Source organism: Dermacentor albipictus, chromosome 6 (assembly GCF_038994185.2).
Source record: "Dermacentor albipictus isolate Rhodes 1998 colony chromosome 6, USDA_Dalb.pri_finalv2, whole genome shotgun sequence".
Taxonomy (NCBI): Eukaryota; Metazoa; Arthropoda; class Arachnida; order Ixodida; family Ixodidae; genus Dermacentor; species Dermacentor albipictus.
The window spans coordinates 4,435,297-4,456,397 of NC_091826.1; the positions used below are offsets into that span (position 1 = coordinate 4,435,297).

The 21,101-nt window shown below is 42.0% G+C and overlaps 1 protein-coding gene and 1 long non-coding RNA gene across 13 annotated transcripts in view; one reads left to right on the forward strand and one right to left on the reverse strand.

Annotated features, from left to right (window-relative positions):
* The window catches only part of LOC135921801 (uncharacterized), a 26,539-nt gene continuing 5,438 nt past the window's right edge, over positions 1 to 21,101 (forward strand). Inside the window, exon 1 of the long non-coding RNA XR_011515011.1 lies at positions 1 to 85. This is a non-coding gene — a long non-coding RNA (uncharacterized lncRNA). The remainder of the gene's footprint in view (positions 86 to 21,101) is intronic.
* The window catches only part of LOC135921799 (uncharacterized), a 24,721-nt gene continuing 7,963 nt past the window's right edge, over positions 4,344 to 21,101 (reverse strand). For 4 of the 12 annotated variants that reach the window (XR_011515010.1, XR_011515008.1, XM_070539817.1 and 1 more), the window contains 2 exons: positions 17,069 to 17,168; positions 4,351 to 4,889 (listed from right to left, as the gene is read on the reverse strand). Coding sequence is in view for 5 of the 12 variants with exons in the window: in XM_070539817.1 (XP_070395918.1) it covers positions 4,885 to 4,889; positions 17,069 to 17,168 (105 nt within the window). In the remaining 7 variants the exon portion in view is untranslated. The other 8 variants (XR_011515006.1, XR_011515004.1, XM_070539815.1 and 5 more) reach the window with 5 other exon arrangements.

The following is a 21,101-nucleotide window of genomic DNA, read 5'->3' on the forward strand; positions in this document are numbered from 1 at the left end:
GCGGTACGCCTGAGGCGCGCACGCCCAGCAGTCTGCTCAGCCCAAGCCCGCTTTGCCTGCATTCGCAAAGTTTGGGCGCGTGTAGGTAAGCTTTTTGTTGTTTTTTCTCTGCATGTCACGCGATAGTTTGTTTAATATGCGTAATGTGTGGCGCCTGTGCCTTGCTACTGTTTCGCCTGGTAGAGAGGCAGTGATGTGAAGAAGGACGCTTCATTGCTGCGATGATATGGCTGGTGCGAGAAGCGCTCCATATACCACACGATTATCCCAGCTTTTGTAGATCGAAGTGCCTCGCGCACCATATACACCTTGTTATCACGTCCCTTTATCCCCTTATCCATACTGAAAAATTTCGTCGTGTGTTACTCCTAGCGCACGCACGCAACTTTTATTTCGGAGTAGCCTAGGCGGCGTGTATTGAAAAACCCATACGCCTTTAGCGACGCGATCACTTGTATCAAGTACAAGTGCTCCACATGTAGAACGTATTGTTTCGTAATAAACTGGTAGACACTCGTGCCGCCCCTTTTCAAGGTTCCAACATAAATGATATTCTTTTTTTGGAACAGTATCAAACGTGGCTTCATACCAATGGAAGCTATCCCCGATGAACTTTTAGCGACTATACTTTTCTGCGATTTAAAACGCGACAATGTATTTTGCATTATTCGTCATTCATTTTTGTCACCCCTCCTGTATTCCCGTTTCACATGGTGAATTCGCGTGTGCAGAATCATATACGCGAGAAACCATGTGAGCCGCGCAATTTTCCGAAACTCGGTACGAATCCGCATTTGTGATAATTGAAAATGCTCAAGCAGCAGCCAAAAATTAAGTTATAAGTATGCTCAATGTATGAGGGGCAGTGCTGCAGTTGAACAAAAACATTGTACTCGTTTTCCACTGCCAATTAAACAGTGAACCGCATTTGTATGATGAGGCCGTACCATTACTTTTATTTGACGTTTTAATGGAGGCCGTATAGCTACATTTCTGGTAGTGCAAATTACAAAAAAAAAGAACAAAACGCTGAACCTTTCAAAAAGCACACAACATTGCAAAGGCCCAAATTTTCAACTGAATGGCCTCATAGGCCTCTTACCCACACTGATGTGCTCGGTGGCATTTCCAGCCACATAGATGGGAAAGGGTGCAGTACCTGAGCGGAGTTTCAAGGTGTTGCTTGCTTGAATGAATTTTTTTTATAAGTCCTCATGGGCCTCGAGCCTGAAGCTCCGATCCTACAGTGTACACTGACAATTTGTAGAAAAAAAAGTTTGTTGTGTTAATCATTGTAGCAGCTCCACTGGACTTTGCTATTGTCTACTGCAAAGTTGTCCCACTTCAAGGCTTTCTTTTTTTGCAGGTCGTGAAAACACTGTCATGAAAATGCATTCAAAGAACAGGATACAGAGCGTTGATGTGACCAAGCACAGAGTTGTTCTGAAGGCGATTTTATTATTGGCAGCCAACTTCCATTGCTTATCATGTGGTGAAGTGCATATTTCCCACTCAAAGTGCTGTACGGGTGCCATATGGGGGATCAAGTGAAGTGACCCACTGTTTTGAGTTTCTCCCCTGCCGATAATTTACTTGTAGCACACAGAGAAAGACACGCTATCTTTTGTACAAAAAGGTGCCTGCAATAGTGTGGCTCTGGCCTGCTGCTCCACCCATTCCTTTTACTTATTGGCAAAGTGCAACTCATTGCTTTAGTTGTTATAGCTACTGGGAGAGTTCATATTGAAGACGATGAGAAGGGTCGGAGAGTCAGTGGCAGGAGAGGCCCTCATAGCATTTTATATCAAGAAATTGGGAAATGTATGTCAGCAACACATCACTGTCATTGTACAACACGGGAATTGCTCTCCAGCCTGCTGTAGTATAAGGAACGTATTAATAGCCATGTGCACCTCCAGTTTTATATATATATAAAAAATATTCTGATGTTTAAAGCAAAACCACCGTATGATTAAGAGGCATGCCATAGTGGATGGCTTCCAATTACTTTTGACAATTTAGTTCTTTTTTAACATTCATTACAATGCAGGCAGCAGATGGATGTTTTTGCATTTTGACTCCATCAAAATGCAGCCACTGTGGCTGCAATTTAATCCCGCTGTCTCATGCTTAGCAACAGTTCTGCCTTAGCCACACATGATGGGTGTTATAAAAAAAATAAAAACCTGTACTGTGAAAAAAAATTCAGTTGGTAGTGGAACTTTGTTTGGATAAACTTTATTTTGTGTACGGTTAGGCACGCATGTACATGCACTCTTCTCGCTGTCTATTTTTTACATCTTCTTCATACAGTGGTAAAGAAGAAGGCAAATAACAGTAAAGATATTCACACATCATTCAACACACAGGCTTCGCAGCCACAAGCACCACCTGCACAATGTGTTTGTGCACCATACATTACACAGAACATTTCGATTAACTGCATTCTCAAGTGTGTATTGGGCACTGTTTTGTCAGGCACCCAATATATTTTCTTCTTTGAAGAGAATATTTAGTAACATCTGGGTGCTTGCTATGTGCACCTTTCTGGTAGTTTTAGAATCGCACTCAACAAAACTCCTGCGATATCCATCCAAATTAGTATAACGAAAGGTGCATAGTACTAAATGTACTGTCAGGAACAAATACTACATGTTAAAACAATTTTATGTGGATAATAAATGCATATTTTCTCAGATAAGGGGATTCAAGTAATATTAGTCTCAGTAAATTACAGGTGTACATCTTCAAATTCTAAATGAACATGTCAACAAAATTTAATGCAAATTTGTCTTTACTTTGGAATCATGTGATTGCCAAACTGCACCTAGCTCGTGCAGGAAGAATATTTGACAGAAGCTTCACAAGCGGCACCAGTTTAAAGATATTCCAGATGCAGCGACATCCTGCTCTATATTCTACGCACCTAACTATGTTTGGTCAGTGTGTGAAAACTTCGCGTGCAACGTTTAATTCTAGTGCACATTTCTTGAAGCTGCTGCCAATTGACCTACCTACTAACAAATACTTTCCCGACTGGCTAGCTTTGACTTTCATTACTACATGGCCTCTAAAAGTAATAGGTAAAAATCTAATGAGCAAGCTGTTTGCATGTTCATAAGCAATTTCAATATATGCACCTGATGTCCACCACAGCAAATGATGGATTACTGGAAGAAATGCACAAATATATACAACTCTTTTTTTTACATTTACTTGACTGAAACACATGGTATGTGTAAATGTTACTGCAGTGTTGCAGTATATGTACACTACCTGATGTCCTGAGGGAGCCAGATGGTCTGGCATCCATTTCCAAGTTACGACACAAACATATCTGTGCACTCCAGTGCAGTTTGGACTCCTTGAGAAGCTTTTGTTTCCACCGGATAGAAAACCGCTAAGAGTAAGAGGTTTCTGGCTTGGTGACAAGTGAAATAAGACCTAGGTGCCTCCATAATGCCAAACAGCTTAAGTGCCGACTAGTAAAAGAAGCCTGTGGATTGAAATATATAAATCCCTTGCAGTCACAAAAAGTGCATGTTTTCTTGTTAAGTAATTTATTTAATGTACCTTAGACTCTTCAAGGAAGCATTGTGTAAGAGGGGGTTACATGATCAATAACACATAATACTACATAACTTCCGTCACAAGCTTGAGGTGAATTTTTTGCAGTAGTGCTGTATTATGGATTAGTCCGATTAGTCCATAATTTGTTCATTTTGTGATGTGTTGCACTTTCTTCATCACTTGCAGTCAAATGCTCTTTTAGTGCTTTTTTTCGCAAACCTGCTATGGTCTCAGTAGAGACTGGCAGTATTGTAAATAAATAAAATAAATAAATAAATATTTTGTTGTGTTGCATATTTTTGTTCACTTGCATTGGAACATTGTTTTGTATTTTGCAATTTGCTTTGTTGCATTACATTTCGATGTTACTAGTTTGCTTGTACTTTCATTGTAATAACTAAACCCCCCTTACTCAATGCCCTTTGGGCCTGTAAGGTATTTTAAATAAATACATAATCATTCTCGGAAATAAAAGTCTTGAAGCAATCTCATGCTAATAATTAAAAAGTGAGCAGTTCCGATCATTTCAAGTTAATCAAGTGCAACACATAGTGCAAAGAAAGTTAAGGCACCGAAACTGCAATTTCTATGATGAAGAAATTTTTAAATTATTAAATAAAAAATGTCAATGTGTTGTATATGTGTATACAGTAGGTCCAGTACGAGCTACATTTTACAGTGCAGTTGTTAAATATGTGCTTGCTGTAAATGATACTTGATCTCTGAAACACCCCACCCAGCACTTGTATCAAACAGTAATGAGGACAGCCATTCTTTTATGAAAAAGATGCATTTTTATTGCACAACCAGAAATTACATTCAACGATGTATATATGCATCTCAGTATGTCTATTCTTAAACAGTAATTACTCTACTTCTTGGGTGACTTGGTAAAAACTGCAATACACAATGCAACCAAAAGAAAAAGGCTTAGTCTTCCACACCAAAAACAAAATTGCTCAACACTAGTGAGAAGCAACCACTAATAGTATTATAGTTGAAAGGCTCACACTAGCATGTTGCTCAGAGAGGAGAAAAAATAGACTAATGTAAGTGCATGTTGAAGATTTCACCTTTAAAATTTTTTTAATTTGTCAGACTTGGCTGCAAAATTCGTTCAGGTTCACTAGTACCAAATGTAATTACTAATTGAACCAAGGTGATCAGTGATTTGCAAGTCTGTAACCTTATATCTTAACAATTTATAATGCATGTACTGCTGCCTTGCTTGTGCTCTCAACTATGTGCACAGGCAGCATTTTCAGCCAGCTACGTACCCAGCCACTCGCCGAACAAGCTGATTGGACAGGTGGTCTAGCCTGCAAGATAAAAATGTGACACGTTTCACAGGTCAGCCAAGAAACCAACTAGCCCACCTTGCACCTGAAAATTGCTTTGCTTAGGCACTGAAACGAAATGGCTTCATTTTCCCATTTTTCCCCTCGAAGAATTATCTACACAGTCTAAGGGTACTTTTGTCCTTGTCACGGTCATTAGAACGGCTTTCATTGTCTTGACATTTGTCACTGCTCGCAACCTCCCCTTGCTAAGTGATACACTCCGAGAAAAGTGGCCCTCGTAATTACTAGTTTTATGGTACATGAGTATCCACAAAAAGCTTGAGGGGCCCGGAAACACTTTCTATGAAAACTGAAATATGCATTGCAGCGAGCGTATTGCCCTTCCCAAAGGCTTGCCAGAAATAATTTTTCAGATTGGCCGAATATTTTCAGAGATACGAAAAGGATTCTGCATAGTTGTCACCTCTTTGGTTATTATCATCATCATCATCAGCCTGGTTACGCCCACTGCAGGGCAAAGGCATCTCCCATATTTCTCCAACAACCCCGGTCATGTACTAATCGTGGCCATGCCGTCCCTGCAAACTTCTTAATCTCATCCGCCCACCTAACTTTCTGCCGCCCCCTGCTACACTTCCCTTCCCTTGGAATCCAGTCCGTAACCCTTAATGACCATCGGTTATCTTCCCTCCTCATTACACGTCCTGCCCATGCCCATTTCTTTTTCTTGATTTCAACTAGGATGTCATTAACTCGCGTTTGTTCCCTCACCCAATCTGCTCTTTTGTTAACCCTTAACGTTACGCCTATCATTCTTCTTTCCATAGCTCGTTGCGTCGTCCTCAATTTGAGTAGAACCCTTTTCGTAAGCCTCCAGGTTTCTGCCCCGTAGGTGAGTACTGGTAAGACACAGCTATTATATACTTTTCTCTTGAGGGATAATGGCAACCTGCTGTTCATGATCTGAGAATGCCTGCCAAACGCACACCAGCCCTTTCTTATTCTTCTGATTATTTCCGTCTCATGATCCGGATCTGCCGTCACTACCTGCCCTAAGTAGATGTATTTCCTTACCACTTCCAGTGCCTCGCTGCCTATTGTAAATTGCTGTTCTCTTCCGAGACTGTTAAACATTACTTTAGTTTTCTGCAGATTAATTTTTAGACCCATTCTTCTGCTTTGCCTCTCCAGGTCATTGAGCATGCATTGCAATTGGTCCCCTGAGTTACTAAGCAAGGCAATATCATCAGCGAATTGCAAGTTACTAAGGTATTCTCCATTAACTTTTATCCCCAATTCTTCCCAATCCAGGTCTCTGAATACCTCCTGTAAACATGATGTGAATAGCATTGGAGAGATCGTATCTCCCTGTCTGACGCCTTTCTTTATTGGGATTTTGTTGCTTTCTTTGTGGAGGACTACGGTGGCTGTGGAGCCGCTATAGATATCTTCCAGTATTTTTACATACGGCTCATCTACACCCTGGTTCCATAATGCCTCCATGACTGCTGAGGTTTCGACAGAATCAAACGCTTCCTCGTAATCAATGAAAGCTATAATATAAGGGTTGGTTATATTCCGCACATTTCTCTATCATCTGATTGATAGTGTGAATATGATCTATTGTTGAGTAGCCTTTACGGAATCCTGCCTGGTCCTTTGCTTGACAGAAGTCTAAGGTGTTCCTGATTCTACTTGCGATTACCTTAGTAAATAGTTTATAGGCAACGGACAGTAAGCTGATCGGTCTATAATTTTTCAAGTCTTTGGCGTCCCCTTTCTTATGGATTAGGATTATGTTAGCGTTTTTCCAAGATTCCGGTACGCTCGACGTCATGAGGCATTTCGTATACAGGGTGGCCAGTTTCTCCAGAACAATCTGCCCACCATCCTTCAACAAATCTGTTGTTACCTGATCCTCCCCAGCTGCCTTCCCCCTTTGCATATCTCCCAAGGCTTTCTTTACTTCTTCCGGCGTTCCTCTAGATTCCTCTAGACTATTTGTCTTCCATTATCGTCGTGGGTGCCACTGGTACTGTATAAATCTCTATAGAACTCCTCAGCCACTTGAACTATCTCATCCATGTTAGTAATGATATTGCCGGCTTTGTCTCTGAACGCATACGTCTGATTCTTGCGAATTCCTAGTTTCTTCTTCAATGTTTTTAGGCTTCCTCCGTTTCTGAGAGCATGTTCAATTCTATCCATAGTATACTTCCTTATGTCAGCTGTCTTACACTTGTTGATTAACTTCGAAAGTTCTGCCAGTTCTATTCTAGCTGTAGGGTTAGATGCTTTCATACACTGGCGTTTCTTGATCAGATCTTTCGTCTCCTGCTATAGTTTACTGGTATCCTGCCTAACGGAGTTACCACCAACTTCCATTGCACACTCCTTAATGATGCCCACAAGATTGTCGTTCATTGCTTCAACACTAAGGTCCTCTTCGTGAGTTAAAGCCGAATACCTGTTCTGTAGCTTGTTCTAGAATTCCTCTATTTTCCCTCTTACCGCTAACTCATTGATCGGCTTCTTATGTACCAGTTTCTTCCGTTCTCTTCTTAGGTCTAGGCTAATTCGAGTTTTTACCATCCTGTGGTCACTGCAGCGCACCTTGCCGAGCACGTCCACATCTTGTATGATGCCAGGGTTAGCGCAGAGTATGAAGTCTATTTCATTTCTAGTCTCGCCGTTCGGTCTCCTCCACGTCCACTTTCGGCTATCCCTCTTGCGAAAGAAGGTATTCATTGTGCTCGTATTATTCTGTTTCGCAAACTCTACTAATAACTCTCCCCTGATATTCCTAGTGCCTATGCCATATTCCCCTACTGCCTTGTCTCCAGCCTGCTTCTTGCCTACCTTGGCATTAAAGTCGCCCATTAGTATAGTGTATTTAGTTTTCACTCTACCCATCGCCGATTCCACGTCTTCATAGAAGCTTTCGACTTCCTGGTCATCATGACTGGATGTAGGGGCATAGACCTGTACAATCTTCATTTTGTACCTCTTATTAAGTTTCACAAGACCTGCCACCGTCTCGTTAATGTTATAGAATTCCTGTATGTTACCAGCTATATTCTTATTAATCAGGAATCCGACGCCTAGTTCTCTTCTCTCCGCTAAGCCCCGGTAGCACAGGACGTGCCCGCTTTTTAGTACTGCATATCATATGCTTCTTTTGGCCTCCTAACTTCACTGAGCCCTATTATATCCCATTTACTGCCCTCTAATTCCTCCAATAGCACTGCTAGACTCGCCTCACTAGATAACGTTCTAGCGTTAAATGTTGCCAGGTTCATATTCCAATGGCGGCCTGTCTGGAGCCAGTGATTCTTAGCACCTCTTTGGTTAACAGTGACAATATTCAACCGAGCCATACAGAATACACCCCTGATACATGCTCACTGTCAATGTGGCCATCCTTTCTACAAAGCTTCACAGAGGCCGCATACAGTAGTGTATCGGAAATGATTATTCTTCTGAATCAGAAGAATAGAAATATAAGCTTTCACCATCACAAAACCTACTGCGATTGTACCAAAGCACAGGCTGCCACCTTACTTGTTCATTTTGCACCCATGATGTCATCAAGTTACGGACATGATAGTGTCGAACAACCATGCCTTGCAGCGCCAATGAGAAAAGCAATGTTGAACAGCGAAACATTGCTCTTCGGAGCTCTTCAGGCTGGAAGAACTGAAGCATATTGACTCTGTGAAGTTCAAAATATAGAAAACAAAGAAGATCCTGGAATCTTCTTCGCTCCCAAATTGGCTACATAAGCACTAATTTAACAAGAGATAGTTAAAAACACTTGTACTTGTTCAAGACATCTTTACATATAGGGTGTGTTCAGATAAGGACCGACTTTGGGAGGTCCTTATGTCTCTTCTCCGGTTCTGAATTGCCCTTGAGAGTTTTTTTGGTGTTTCACAATATCTGTCAGTGTTTATTGCTGTCTCAGCAGGCAGAAAGTTGACCAACAGTACCCTTTTCCAGTCCCAAAACACAGTTGCCACGACTTTATCAGCAGACTGTGTTAGAATTTTTGTGGCTGGGGCAAAGAGGGATGCCGCAACTTGTGGAACTGTTTTGTCTCAGGTGTAAAGTGGAATGCCATGGTACCCATCTTCGACACACCTTCCGATATTGCAACGTTTCCATTAAAATCCTGTGGATGGTGCTTCAAGAAGCCTCGGGAACCAAAATGCAGAGAGTACCTAGAGTGACCCTCCGATCTTCATGCATGACCTCAATCTTCGCAACTGTCTCTTCGGAAACTGACGCCCTACCGCTCCTTTCTTTGTCGTGAATTTCAGTACAGCCGGCTGTAAACTCTCTACACCACTTGCAAACGTTCTTGACATCCATGCACAAGTGGTCATACACTTCCATCAATTACCTATGAATTTCAACCTGCTTAACACCTTTTGCATTAAAAAATTTAATAACTGCGCGAACTTCACACTTGGCAGTAGCGTTCAACGAGAGCTTCATTTTCAATGGCTGCCAAACCAAGACTGAGCATCCGAGCAAAGCGCACACGTGCTTATTTGAAGAGTGGAGGAAGCGCCACTCAAAACAGTGTGGTGAACACCGTATTAACAGTTTCTCTATGTCCCCCAAAAATAGGAGAACTTTCATTTGGAATTTTCCTCGTATGTAGAATAACAAAATCAAAATTACATTCATATTGTATTCCAAGCTCGCTGTTTTTCTGTTAGTAAGGAAAAGCGACTAATATCACACCTTTTTTGCCTCTTTTAAGCCACGAAATGACATGAGCTTGGGTTTTCAGTAGGGGGTGTGCAAATATAAAAATGTTTGAATATGATTAATCACAATCGAATATCAAATGATATGCACATGCATTCATTAGCAAGTTGGTTTAACATGTTGGAACACTGCAATTTCATTGTCATTGGTACAAAAATAAACTAGTAAGGTATACTACAAGATTGTTATCTCTTGAAAATTGAATAATTTCCGCTGGTTGTCTGTTCTCGCCAACCTGTGCCCTGTTATACTGCATGAATGTCCTGGAAACTCAGGGGCATTTGACCCTGTACCTGCCGAAACTCATCGAATTTGCTGACAAGCAATAAGCTCAGGATTGCAACCTGCAAAAGAGTGCACCCTCGCTGTTTACAAATCCGTGTCCTTTGCCGGAGAGAGGTTAGCTTCGCTCCACAGCTTAGAAGTCCAGCAGCTAAGCATGTTTTACAAATGAAATTTTGCCAGCTGCACAAAATCGCGAAATTCAGCACAAAATCACGCACTTGCTTACATTGGTTAAAACCAAACGTTATGAAGCGTGTTTACTCCTGCACCGAAAGAAATATATTCAATTTATTTCAAATATTCCTATCCAATAGAATATTCAAAAATTATCGAGTACCTATTGTCGAGTTGAGTATGATTAAAAATATTCAATATTTTTGAATATTCGCACACCCCTAGTTTTCAGGGCTCCTGTATCAATATTTCACCTACCATATGTTAAGGTAGCAAGCACACAAGAGAGTGCAAAGCAAGCTGGTGAAGGCTGGTCTGGGAAACTACTACGGGCACTACTCTCTAAAATGCTTCGTTTATATGGCCGGTGCACCAGCCAGTGGGAAATCGCAACGACACCGCTGTTGTAGAGGAGTCATGTGTGTGTGATCAGTTAATGACAGTTACAAAAGAGGTCCAGAATATTTTTTTGTTAACATGTTTGTATTAGACAGAAAAACCTATCCACACATTGTAACCGAGACTACTTTCCCTACATACGTCTGTTTCACACAGAAAAAATCTTGAATAAGATGAAGTGCAAAAATGTCACATCCATGTTTCAGAATGTTCTAACTTAAAAAGCGAGTGGTATAGAGAATACAGTTTTGTACACATTGAAAAGTCATCTATAAAACCTCTCCCACAGAATTAAGGTAAGTTGAGTTTAATCATAGCACGGCATGAACAAAAATGCTAACTTTCCACTTTCACATACAAGAAAAAATTGGTGGCTTATTTGGCATTTTGAAATGATGGCTTAAACTTCAAAGAATTCATGCAGGAACTCCACAGGTGTTGTCCAAGTATGCATAATCATTGTGCCACTTGCTCATCTCCATGCAACCCAGTACCACTATCAATCTTATCAAACTTGATCCGGCCAGTCAGTATAAATGCTTATCAATCCTTATAAGTCATTATAAATCTTATCGCAATTGATTGGGTCCTTATTAACATTTATCTGTCCTTATGGGACACAATCCAACTGCTATCAACTACTATCAACCTTACTAGTATTGCTCTGATCATTATAAGCCCTTTTTAGCACTTCATCCACCCACATTGAACCAGTAGCAACCGTGACAAGACCAATACTACCCCTCATCACTCCTTATATCAATTCATTGACTCCTTGTGTATCTGTGCTGCTAGATGCGAAGCACACGAACCCTTGGAGATCAGTGGCATTTCGGTCGGTGAAGGAACCCTCAATGCAAGGCGCATCACGTGACCACTGAAATGCATTGTGGATGTGGCGTGTTTGGCATTACATTTTCCCAAAGTCTGGGTTTTCATGATATGCACAACGCTCCAAGATGGCTTCACGTGTGGTTCTATAGATGGCTTTTATTCCACCATCATCAAATCTTTCAACAAAGCCTTCACAGAAACTGTTCTTGACATTTGTTTTGTACTGCCGGTACAACATTCATATGGTTCAGCTATATTCAGCAAGCGTGGGTATTTAGCCCAGTGCATAAGAAACTCAGTATTGGAGTGTGGGGTGTTAGGTTCAAAATTCAATATTGCCAACGTTTTTCTTTTCGAATTTATTTTGTTTTACACATTAATTTCTTTATAGCGATTCATCTTACATGACGGATGGATGGGTTTCCTGGTTGGGTATGCCTAGAACTGCTTACGTATGGAAAATCTTTTGCTCTATTCATAATGTGCTACATAACTTACAAAAGAGTGTATTTACCATTTTCTTTATTGCTAGGAACTGGATGGTAAGTGTAAAAAAAAAAAATCATAAGTCAGAATATCAACTATTTTTGTCTTCAAAAAATAAAAATAATTTCCGATTTCTGTAAAATTACTTGAGGTTCATCTCTTGTGATCAGTTTCCTGCAAAATTATGTTGCTATGTTTTGTTATTGATAAAAATATGCAACATATATACTAAGGTACTCACTTCACTGTTCAACGATGGGGGTAGTTATCAAGGTCAACAGCATACTTATTCCAATTTTGTTTCCAAGAAAACAAATTTCACAGTGGCTGGAGTTGGTGGCAATCATGCACAGGCAGCCAGAATCATTATTGTGATAAAGGGCCGTTTCGAAGCTATGACGAGGCTATACAGATCGACTAATTTATCATTCAGAAAATAAATTATGGGTTTTTACGTGCCAAAACCACTTTCTGCTTATGAGGCACGCCGTAGTGGAGGACTCCAGAAATTTTGACCACCTGGGGTTCTTTAACGTGCACCTAAATGGCCGTTTTCGCATTTCGCCCCCATCGTAATGCGGCCACCGTGGCCAGGATTAGATCCTGCGACCTCATGCTCAGCAGCCCAACACCATAGCCACTGAGCAACCACGGCAGGCTTATCATTCAAAGCTTGGGTTGAGAGGTCTGTGTCTGATGAAGTTATACGAAAGTGGAAGAACCGTAGCTTTAGGTTTACGACTTCGGAATGTAATTATTTGCGTTATTTGTGCCCAGTAAGTAACCATTCAGAGAAGTAAGTACTAATGCAAACCGAACATTCTTTTTTCAATCTGTGAATGCACACTGCACAACATATAAGGAATTTCCTTGGTCAGGTCGCACAACGTAATGTTCTTTCACATACTGAATTCACCTTAGTTCAATAGATCTATAGTGAAATGTTTAATGTGTAGAAAACTACTCTCTATACCATGCGCTCTTCCAGCTGCAAAATTTTGCGGCCTGATAATGCGATTTTAGCACTTTTTTACAGTTGAGATTTCTTCTGTGACAAAGTAGTCTCTGTCCTATTCTGTGGGATGGTTTTCGTGCCTAAAATAAATATTTGGAACTGCTTCTACAATCTGTCCTTACCTAAACACACCCAGCTGACTCCTCCACTGCAGTTGCGTCACTTCCCACTAGGCATATACACTGGTCATGTAAATGGGATGAATTTCAGATATCAAGCTTAATTAGAGAGCAGTGGCAGTAGTACTTTACCCAGACTAGCCTTATGCTTGTGTCATACAGGCACCCACAAACTTCTTTACGATAAGAGAGTTCGACCTCAAGGAAGTCGTGATTGTGTCACGGCCTATAAAAGAAACCGCAAGAGGTGCATTCAGTACAAGAATAACTTACTGCTAATTATGCTTGTAGCTATTACAATGAACGCTCCTTCCACAAAAATATTCAATATATTTGATGCATGAAAGATACACCTCGTTAAAAAACAAAATGCGCTCACTAAACAGCAGTGCTGACAGCCACACTAGCCACCCTGTGCTTATCGACATTTTCCTTTGCGGTCTAGTGAGTAGGCTCTGCATTCTGCAACCTAAACTGCTGCAAACTATACTAAAACGCAACATTTCATGCAATGGTCACCTTGTGAGCTTTCTTATTTTGTCTACCCCTGCATGACTAGCACGACAAAGGCTGCACTTACATTTACCCAACGCAAGTGGGCAGTAAAAAATTGGGCTGACTGAGCCCCACGTGACCGCGCTTACACGAACTCGCTTCTGACAAGTCCAGACAACGATGGCACACAGTGTCGAGCTGAGACACCAACGCGTCCTAACTGAGCTTCTGGTTCGTTTCTGTCTGCAACAGCTCTATTCCGTGGGTCTTATTGCTACGATGAGGTTGGGCTGCACAGTGCTTGTTTTGGCCTCATCTTGATGCTATTCCTGCTGCTGGCACCTAAATCGCGACATCACAGTGTTCCTGCACAAGTCTTGGCATTGGCGGGCCCGACCCTTCAACGTGTGCATACACGCTGCAAACAAGTTGGGCAGCCCAACTCAACGCTTGTTCAGTCCAACCAGCTAATGTTTACATGAACTTGACAGGTACCGTATTTACTCAAATCTAGGCTCAGTCCCTAAAGTCCAAAGCCAACAAAAAATATATATATATTACCTCGAATGTAGGCCGAACAAGAAAAGTGAGGACAGCGTTCACAAAATGCAAACAGCATTTATTGAATCTGAACGTGCAGAGCTCATTCAACGTCATTATCGCTGCTAGACTCGTCGCTATGTTCCTTGTCACTGTCACCTTCAAACAGTGCACTATCTTCGGTACCGTCAAGCACATTAGATAGGCTGCACTTTCTAAAATGCAGCACACGATCAAAGTACCTGGGATGTCGTCCCATGCTGCAGCTACCAAGCCCGCAAGCTGCGATTGTGATGCACGTTTGATGCTGCCCGTTGCCGTTAGCATGTGGTCTTCATCAGTCAACCAGTCCGTGTAACATTTCCGCAGACGATCCTTGAAAGGTTTGTTGATGCAGACATCAAGTGGCTGCAACTGGCCCGTCATGCCGCCCGGTATGACATCGAGCATGACATTTCTTGGGAAAGTTTCTCGAGCAGGCAGTGTCTTCCTTTTAAATATCATATAAGGAGGGAGTTTATGTCTATCAGCTCTGCAGCACAGCATCACAGTTGCGTGCTGCTTCCCGTAGCCTGCAGAGTGCACCTTCACCTCCTTGGCACCCTTTTCATTCACGGTGTACGCCACTGGCATATCAAAATACACAGCCGTCTGGTCGGCGTTGTCGACTTGCCCAAGGTTGGTTTCAGCGCTACGTGCTGCTTCTCTCTTTCGCAGCACGTAGCGCTGAAAAGCTATCAGCTTTTCTTCGAAATCGCTTGGCAGCTTCTGGGTGATTGAAGTGCGATGTCGGAGGCTGAAGCCGAAGCACTTCATGAATTTCTGAAGCTAGCCCTGGCTGGCTTTGAAATCATTTCGCTTTAGGCCTCGCTCCCTTGAAAGTTCCCTAGCTTTCGTTTGGAGCACTTCTGTTGTCACTGGAAGGGCGGCTGCTCTCTGCGTCCGAACAAAGTCGGCCAAAACTGTCTCCACTTCGTGGCGACGGCCTTTCTTTGGTCCGCTAAATACCATCCTTGTTGCGGCGCACGCAAAAAGCTGCTGTTGTCCCTTTCAATGACAGATGTTTTTCTTGTCGACGCCAAAGTGCTGCCCGGCTTTAAGGTTCAACGATGCCTCTGCGGCTATCACAACTTTTTCGCTTTAAAGCGGCACTGTAGTGGTATCTCCTGCTTGGTGCCATCGTGATAACACCACGGCCGACACGACACAGGTCAAAATGGCAACCTCGCTTGTGTACGGTTGGCTACTGGCATGGCTAGTAGCGGCTGCGATACTGACTTTTCTAGATGGTGCTAGCTATGCACCATATTTAGCAGTTTCAATGAAAAACTGGCACGTTTTTTTAAAATCCTCAAATCTAAGCAACCCTAGGTTTGGAATATGATTATTTGAAAAAAACTATCGGCCTAGATTCGAATAAATACGGTATATTCCAGCTGGACAAGCCGGCTCAACCTGATTCTGTCGGGTTCATGTAAACACCCTGAAAGACGAAAAAAACACTGTGCCAAGCAGCCTAGGTCAAGGGTATTGTGCAGCAGCAAGTACAACTGCTGCTGAACTGTGCTTGAGCTTTTATTTAATTCAATACAAACGTTCTAAACACACACAACAATAAAGTTTAATGCAATCTCAATTTTACAACAACCAGTATGGGCACGAAAGTGCTCCATTTAGCCGTCGAAGGGTGTCGCCAATCTCCTTTGACCAAAAGCTCCATTAAGTTCCCTTAGCGGAAGGGGGACTGTGAGCCACCAAGTGCATCTCCCTCGAGATAAAGACGGCAATGTTAAAAGGAGTTTGTGGGTGCCCATGTCACAGGGGTATTAAACAGCTCGCTGTGCCCGCTCTCCCATGCTTGCTACCTTAACGTACCGTAAGTAAAATTTGGTTACCAGAGCCCTGAAAACCCAAGTCTGTCATTTCGTGAGTCGGAAGAGGCAACTGCAGAATCTGGGTCACTATTCTTTAGTAACAGAAAAACAGCGAGTTCGGAATGCAATGTGAATGTAACTTTGATGTTATTATTACAACTACACACATCATAGGGCTCTAAAAAATAGGACCAATCTTTCTGCCTAAAATAATGCTGAATGTTCTTGCAGCACTAGATTTATTACTCCTGTGAGGGTGTACTGTAAAATTTTGGTGACTTCACCATTTTCTTACAAAATAAATACGCAGCGTAGCTGCTAATTTTTTATGTTAATTTGCAAAAAACTTCTTCGAAGATTTGTCTGGAAATTTTTTGCTTCGCTGCCCTGTCTAAAATAGCCCCACATGGCCGCTGATCTCAGGGTCAATGAGAGGCGCTTGCTGAACAAGAAAAGTACAGCAACTTAAAGAAAAAAAAAAGATTGTGGGTGGCAGAAATTCAAGTTTTTTTGGGCCAGTAGTTCCAATAGTTTAATATTACGAAAAATATGTTTGGCAGTGTACAAAGTTTTATTTTTGAAGTGATTGGTCTTCAAGTTTGCAAAATCTGAAAGTCGCAAGAATGCTCTTCTCCACGATTAGACTTTCTCCAAATTCGCGCTGAGTTTCTTAACACAAAGGTTGATCGATTCTTTTCTATAGAGGGACTAGAGCACATGCCCACCTCATACAAAAATTTTCGCTGAGAAATAGTCGGCACTCCCCCAAGTGTGTCCTCATCTGAACACGCCTACGCCGTTATTTCTCACTTCCTAGTGGAATTCATTTACTTCTTTTTTTTTTTAACTGATGCTTACACCTTGTCTGTCTTCTCTTCTCGATTTTGCCTTACATCAAAATCAAGAGCCGCAGCAGGCGAAAAGACACTCTTTCTTCCCTGCCCTCGGGGATAACACGTAACCTTTTTCGTCGTGTTCCTCTTGGTACATTGCTCACAACACCATGTTACGTACTGACAACAAGAAAAGAAAATGAGAGCGATCAAGTAAGTTGCTAGCATTAGCCTATGATTCAACTCTGAAACAAGGGCGCTCGTACGAGAGACGCTTAGTCAAATATGATGCACGCCAACAGAAACATCACAGCACTCCTAAATGCTACTGCAATGTAAGCAGTCATCGCAAGAAAACTTCATTTACCTTTCCTGGAACAAAAACCACGGTGAATTGTCATGCGAGTCGCGCAGAGTGCTGATGCTACTGGGGGACGCCATGTTTGAAACACTTCACAGAGAGGCCCCTGGTGACAGGAATCGAAAGTAACGGGAAGTGAAAACCCTATTAAAGTTTGTAAACCGTGTGCTCTACCAACAATTTCAGATTAGATCTATAAATGTTCGTGCTGTACTAAGCTACTGCAAAAGCCTTGCTTATGGCATTCACGTAACTGACGTAGCGGCCACATCATGTTAAACATCCGAACGTCGTAACGGCAACATGAGCGTGGAGAGGGCAAGTGGCATTTGGCGTTTTCTGCGCCGAAACCGTAACGTTCTCGCGCTCCAATCACCTGTAATGCCGTTTATTGTTTTATTTTTCGCGTTCCGCGCTTTTTAAAAGACTAAACTGCTTCTGCGCAGATATGGTGGGAGCCTACCTTAATCTTTCCAAAACGATAGCTGCTCATCGCGTTGCGCCCAGCTTTTTTCCTGCGGTGGCGATAGCAAATGGCTATCACATCCAGCGTGCGGGTAGCAGTGGTGTGTGGTACAAATGTTTACCACCGTTTAGCAAAACTGAGCCGGAATCTGGCTCAAATCAGCACAGAACAGCATAGGGAAAGCAGAAAGACGTCAGCTCATGGCAGCTTTCCAGAAGGTAGAGCAATGTTTGAGATAATTAATACTTTTGTTGCGTATACTTAGATACTAGTAAAAAACCCTGAAATGATTTTGACGATTTTGTGCAAACGTACTGAGTTGTTAGGGTAGATCTTTCTGATCGTTAATTGACATATCTAAGTGCTCCGCGTAAAGCCTGTACTTTATTATAAGGTTTTAAAAACGTACATTGCTACCAATCACACCATGTCACTCGGTTTCAGCCACCCCTGACTATTTGACGCAAGTTTTCCTAATGATGGCAGTATGGTGAGTTATCCCATAGGCTACCTTGAGCGCATCATCTATAATTTTTCTAACTTTATGGTGAACAAATGTTCGTAATAATTGGAATGTTATTAATTTTTTTCTATAAAAAGAAAGTAACACAACGAGAATGCACCAGGACAATTTCTCACTACACTTAAGCACTTGAGGCACAAAGCAAGTGTTTGCTTTTGTTACAACGTGTTCCGTGTAAACAAGAGCCCCACAGTCAGTGTTGATCTCGATCTTTACTTTCACAAGCACCATGGTTCACCCTTGTCACGTTGTGGGCCGCAAACCTAGCAACTGGCAATACGTCTAACTGCAACCTTGTGTCCCTATGCAAGGAAGCAGACAAGCGGAGTGGCTACAGCGCATAGACTGTTGCTATCTGATCGATGCCATTTTGTGCGTTTGTGGCCGTCACTTTACACCTGAGAATTATTACCACAATAGTGTTTCGCATGTCCATTATTTGGGTAAATGCAAGCGCAAGCAGACTAGACCAGGCCATTTGACTGTGCCGTTTTACAGGATGAGCATAAGTGCAAATGTGAATAGTCAGCACGGTGAAGCCACCTGGTTGCAAAAGCTCAACCAAGGACAGTAGCTGTAGCGAAGTCTATTATACTTTGATGCTGGTGTAAATTTTTCTCAGGAGCATAATCGTGGACACATAGTTTTTGTAAATTTTTAAAACGTCTTACACTTGGTTAGAGCAATATTAGCTCTTCGGGTGGTTAAGCTCTGTACCACCAGGTGGCTGGACCATGCAGACCAATCAGGCCACTCACATCTATGCCAAAGCTTTTTCATTAGCTTGAGTTTATGCCTCCACCCATCCTTTTAAACGCTCAGCTCGCTTGCGGTTACCGAAATACCAGACACGTTCAGCGCTGCGACAGAATGCTCGCAGCGCACGCTGCTTCGCTAGCTCTCGCTCACACCGTGGGATCGACTGCCAAGCAGCTGGCGGAGAGGTTGGAGAGGCTTTGAGCGCTCGCTCCTAGACAAATGGAAGTAGATGACATGACCTGTCATCATGACGCAGAGCCAGTGAAGGCGGAGCTTAGCCCCGATCACTCGGTGAACAAGATGAGGGGAAAATGCATCACTATGGAGGAGGGTAACTTGTACTCGTCCCTAGCTATCTTAACATGCGGCGCTTCCTACGAATTGTGATGTGAATAATCTACTGTAGCTGAACCCTATGCGTCTACAATATTTCTCCAAACTGTTTCAGGGGCCCTTTCAGTAGCAAGAAATTTAAGATATTTAAGAAGACTTGATGCAGTGTCATCAAAACCTCTGGCATGAAACTATGAACTACTGAAGTTATGTATCTATGAAGTCAAATTGTTTTGGTCAGCTTAAATATTTTTTGTGCTCTAGTTTTATCTTAGACTGGTAGGTGTACATTGGCTCGGAATGCTTGGATGTCAGGAGGCCTTAGTTTGCTCATTGAACATGGTTTATTAAATATGGCACACTGAACATTATGCAGCTACAGCAAACAATGAGACAATTATCGGAACTTCTGAGAACTGTTCACATTACCAAAATTTTGGGGACAGAACTTTTATCCAACAGCTGCCCTACGATGCCTATGTAACATGGATTCCTGCTTCAAGTGACATGCACCTTGAAATGTGTGTAGTACTTTGCACATTGTGAAGTGCTATGCCGTGTAGCATTAGACAAACGAATGATGCACAGAAATGCACCATGGGCCAATGGAACACCAAGTCTTATGATGGGTCACGCGACTAGGCAGTAGTATTAAACAATGTGTATGCACAGTGTGTTTGCAAACTGCAACAAGATTTGGTAAGTCTTTCTTTTCCACTGCGAATCCTCTAGCATGTTCAAAGATGTGAAAACACACATACACAGACAAAAATAAGAACAAGTGGAGCTTGGCAACAAAGAAGTGAAATTAAGAAAGAAGAACCGCTGCGCACTTGTTACCGAACACACATGATATGCGCTGTCACATTAGTGATGGAGTGTAAACCCCGTGAACAGCAAAAACTTCGTTTTACTCCTTAAGCCACCCAACTTGCAAGAATACAAACAGATAAGTGACATCTCCCACTCAAACTGACATAGTGCGAGCACACATAGCAAAAGCACCAAATAGTCACGTTTGCAGTTGTGGAAGGATGCACATGCAGAAATATTAGTGTCGATAACAAGTGTGCACCGCTATAAGGTGCAGAAGCCTATTTTGCCATGTGGTTTCATGCCATGCAATATTTTGTGGCTGGGGGTCAATCTATTAGCGCTTCTTTATTGCAGTTGTTTGCAACTAAACTTGTCAAAAGTAACACGCCGTTCATGTACCTCACAATCCAACTTGCCTGTGAAAAAAAAAGGAAGAATAGGTTACATCCCTTTCTTACTGCAGGAATAAGTGAGCTGACTTAATTGCGTGCATCATCTCAGAGGCAATGTGCACTACCTTGTTCACTCTCTCACTCCAATTGCAATGTAGAGCCATAGCATAATATCAAAACAGAATCAGCACAGCATTATGGCGAACCAGTGCAGATGACGGGACATGTGAAAAACGGGACAGGACAAGACATGTCCTGTTGGCATTGTTTCACCATAATGTACAGTCAACCAAAAACAGACTACGGGAGGACCCTCGTGCCACCCAGCATGCTAATCCAAATTTGTCATACTTGTACAGCTCTGTCACGTCTCTCACATTCACATAATTTCCTCATTCATGGGAGCTCTGTCTGAGGTAAGAACGTAAATTATTTCAAAAACAAATATCCCAATTCCAGCGAAGGCCTCTTGTGTCACTCTAAACTCAACAGCCTTATTAGTGTGTTCATACCCTTTTATATATTTGAATTTTTTCTTGTTTGCTGCATACTTTATACAAATTAAATACCAAAACAATGCAGCAATCCTGTCTCTCCACACCAAGTAATTTATTCATAATTAGAGCAGAAAAGTTGCAAAAATTATTTTCATGCTTCCGCACATGCAGTGCTATCTCTAAGCACTTTCAACTGAACAGCTTTCAATTGAGATTAATAAGAGCAACCAGGAAATTTTGGCCATGACTTTTC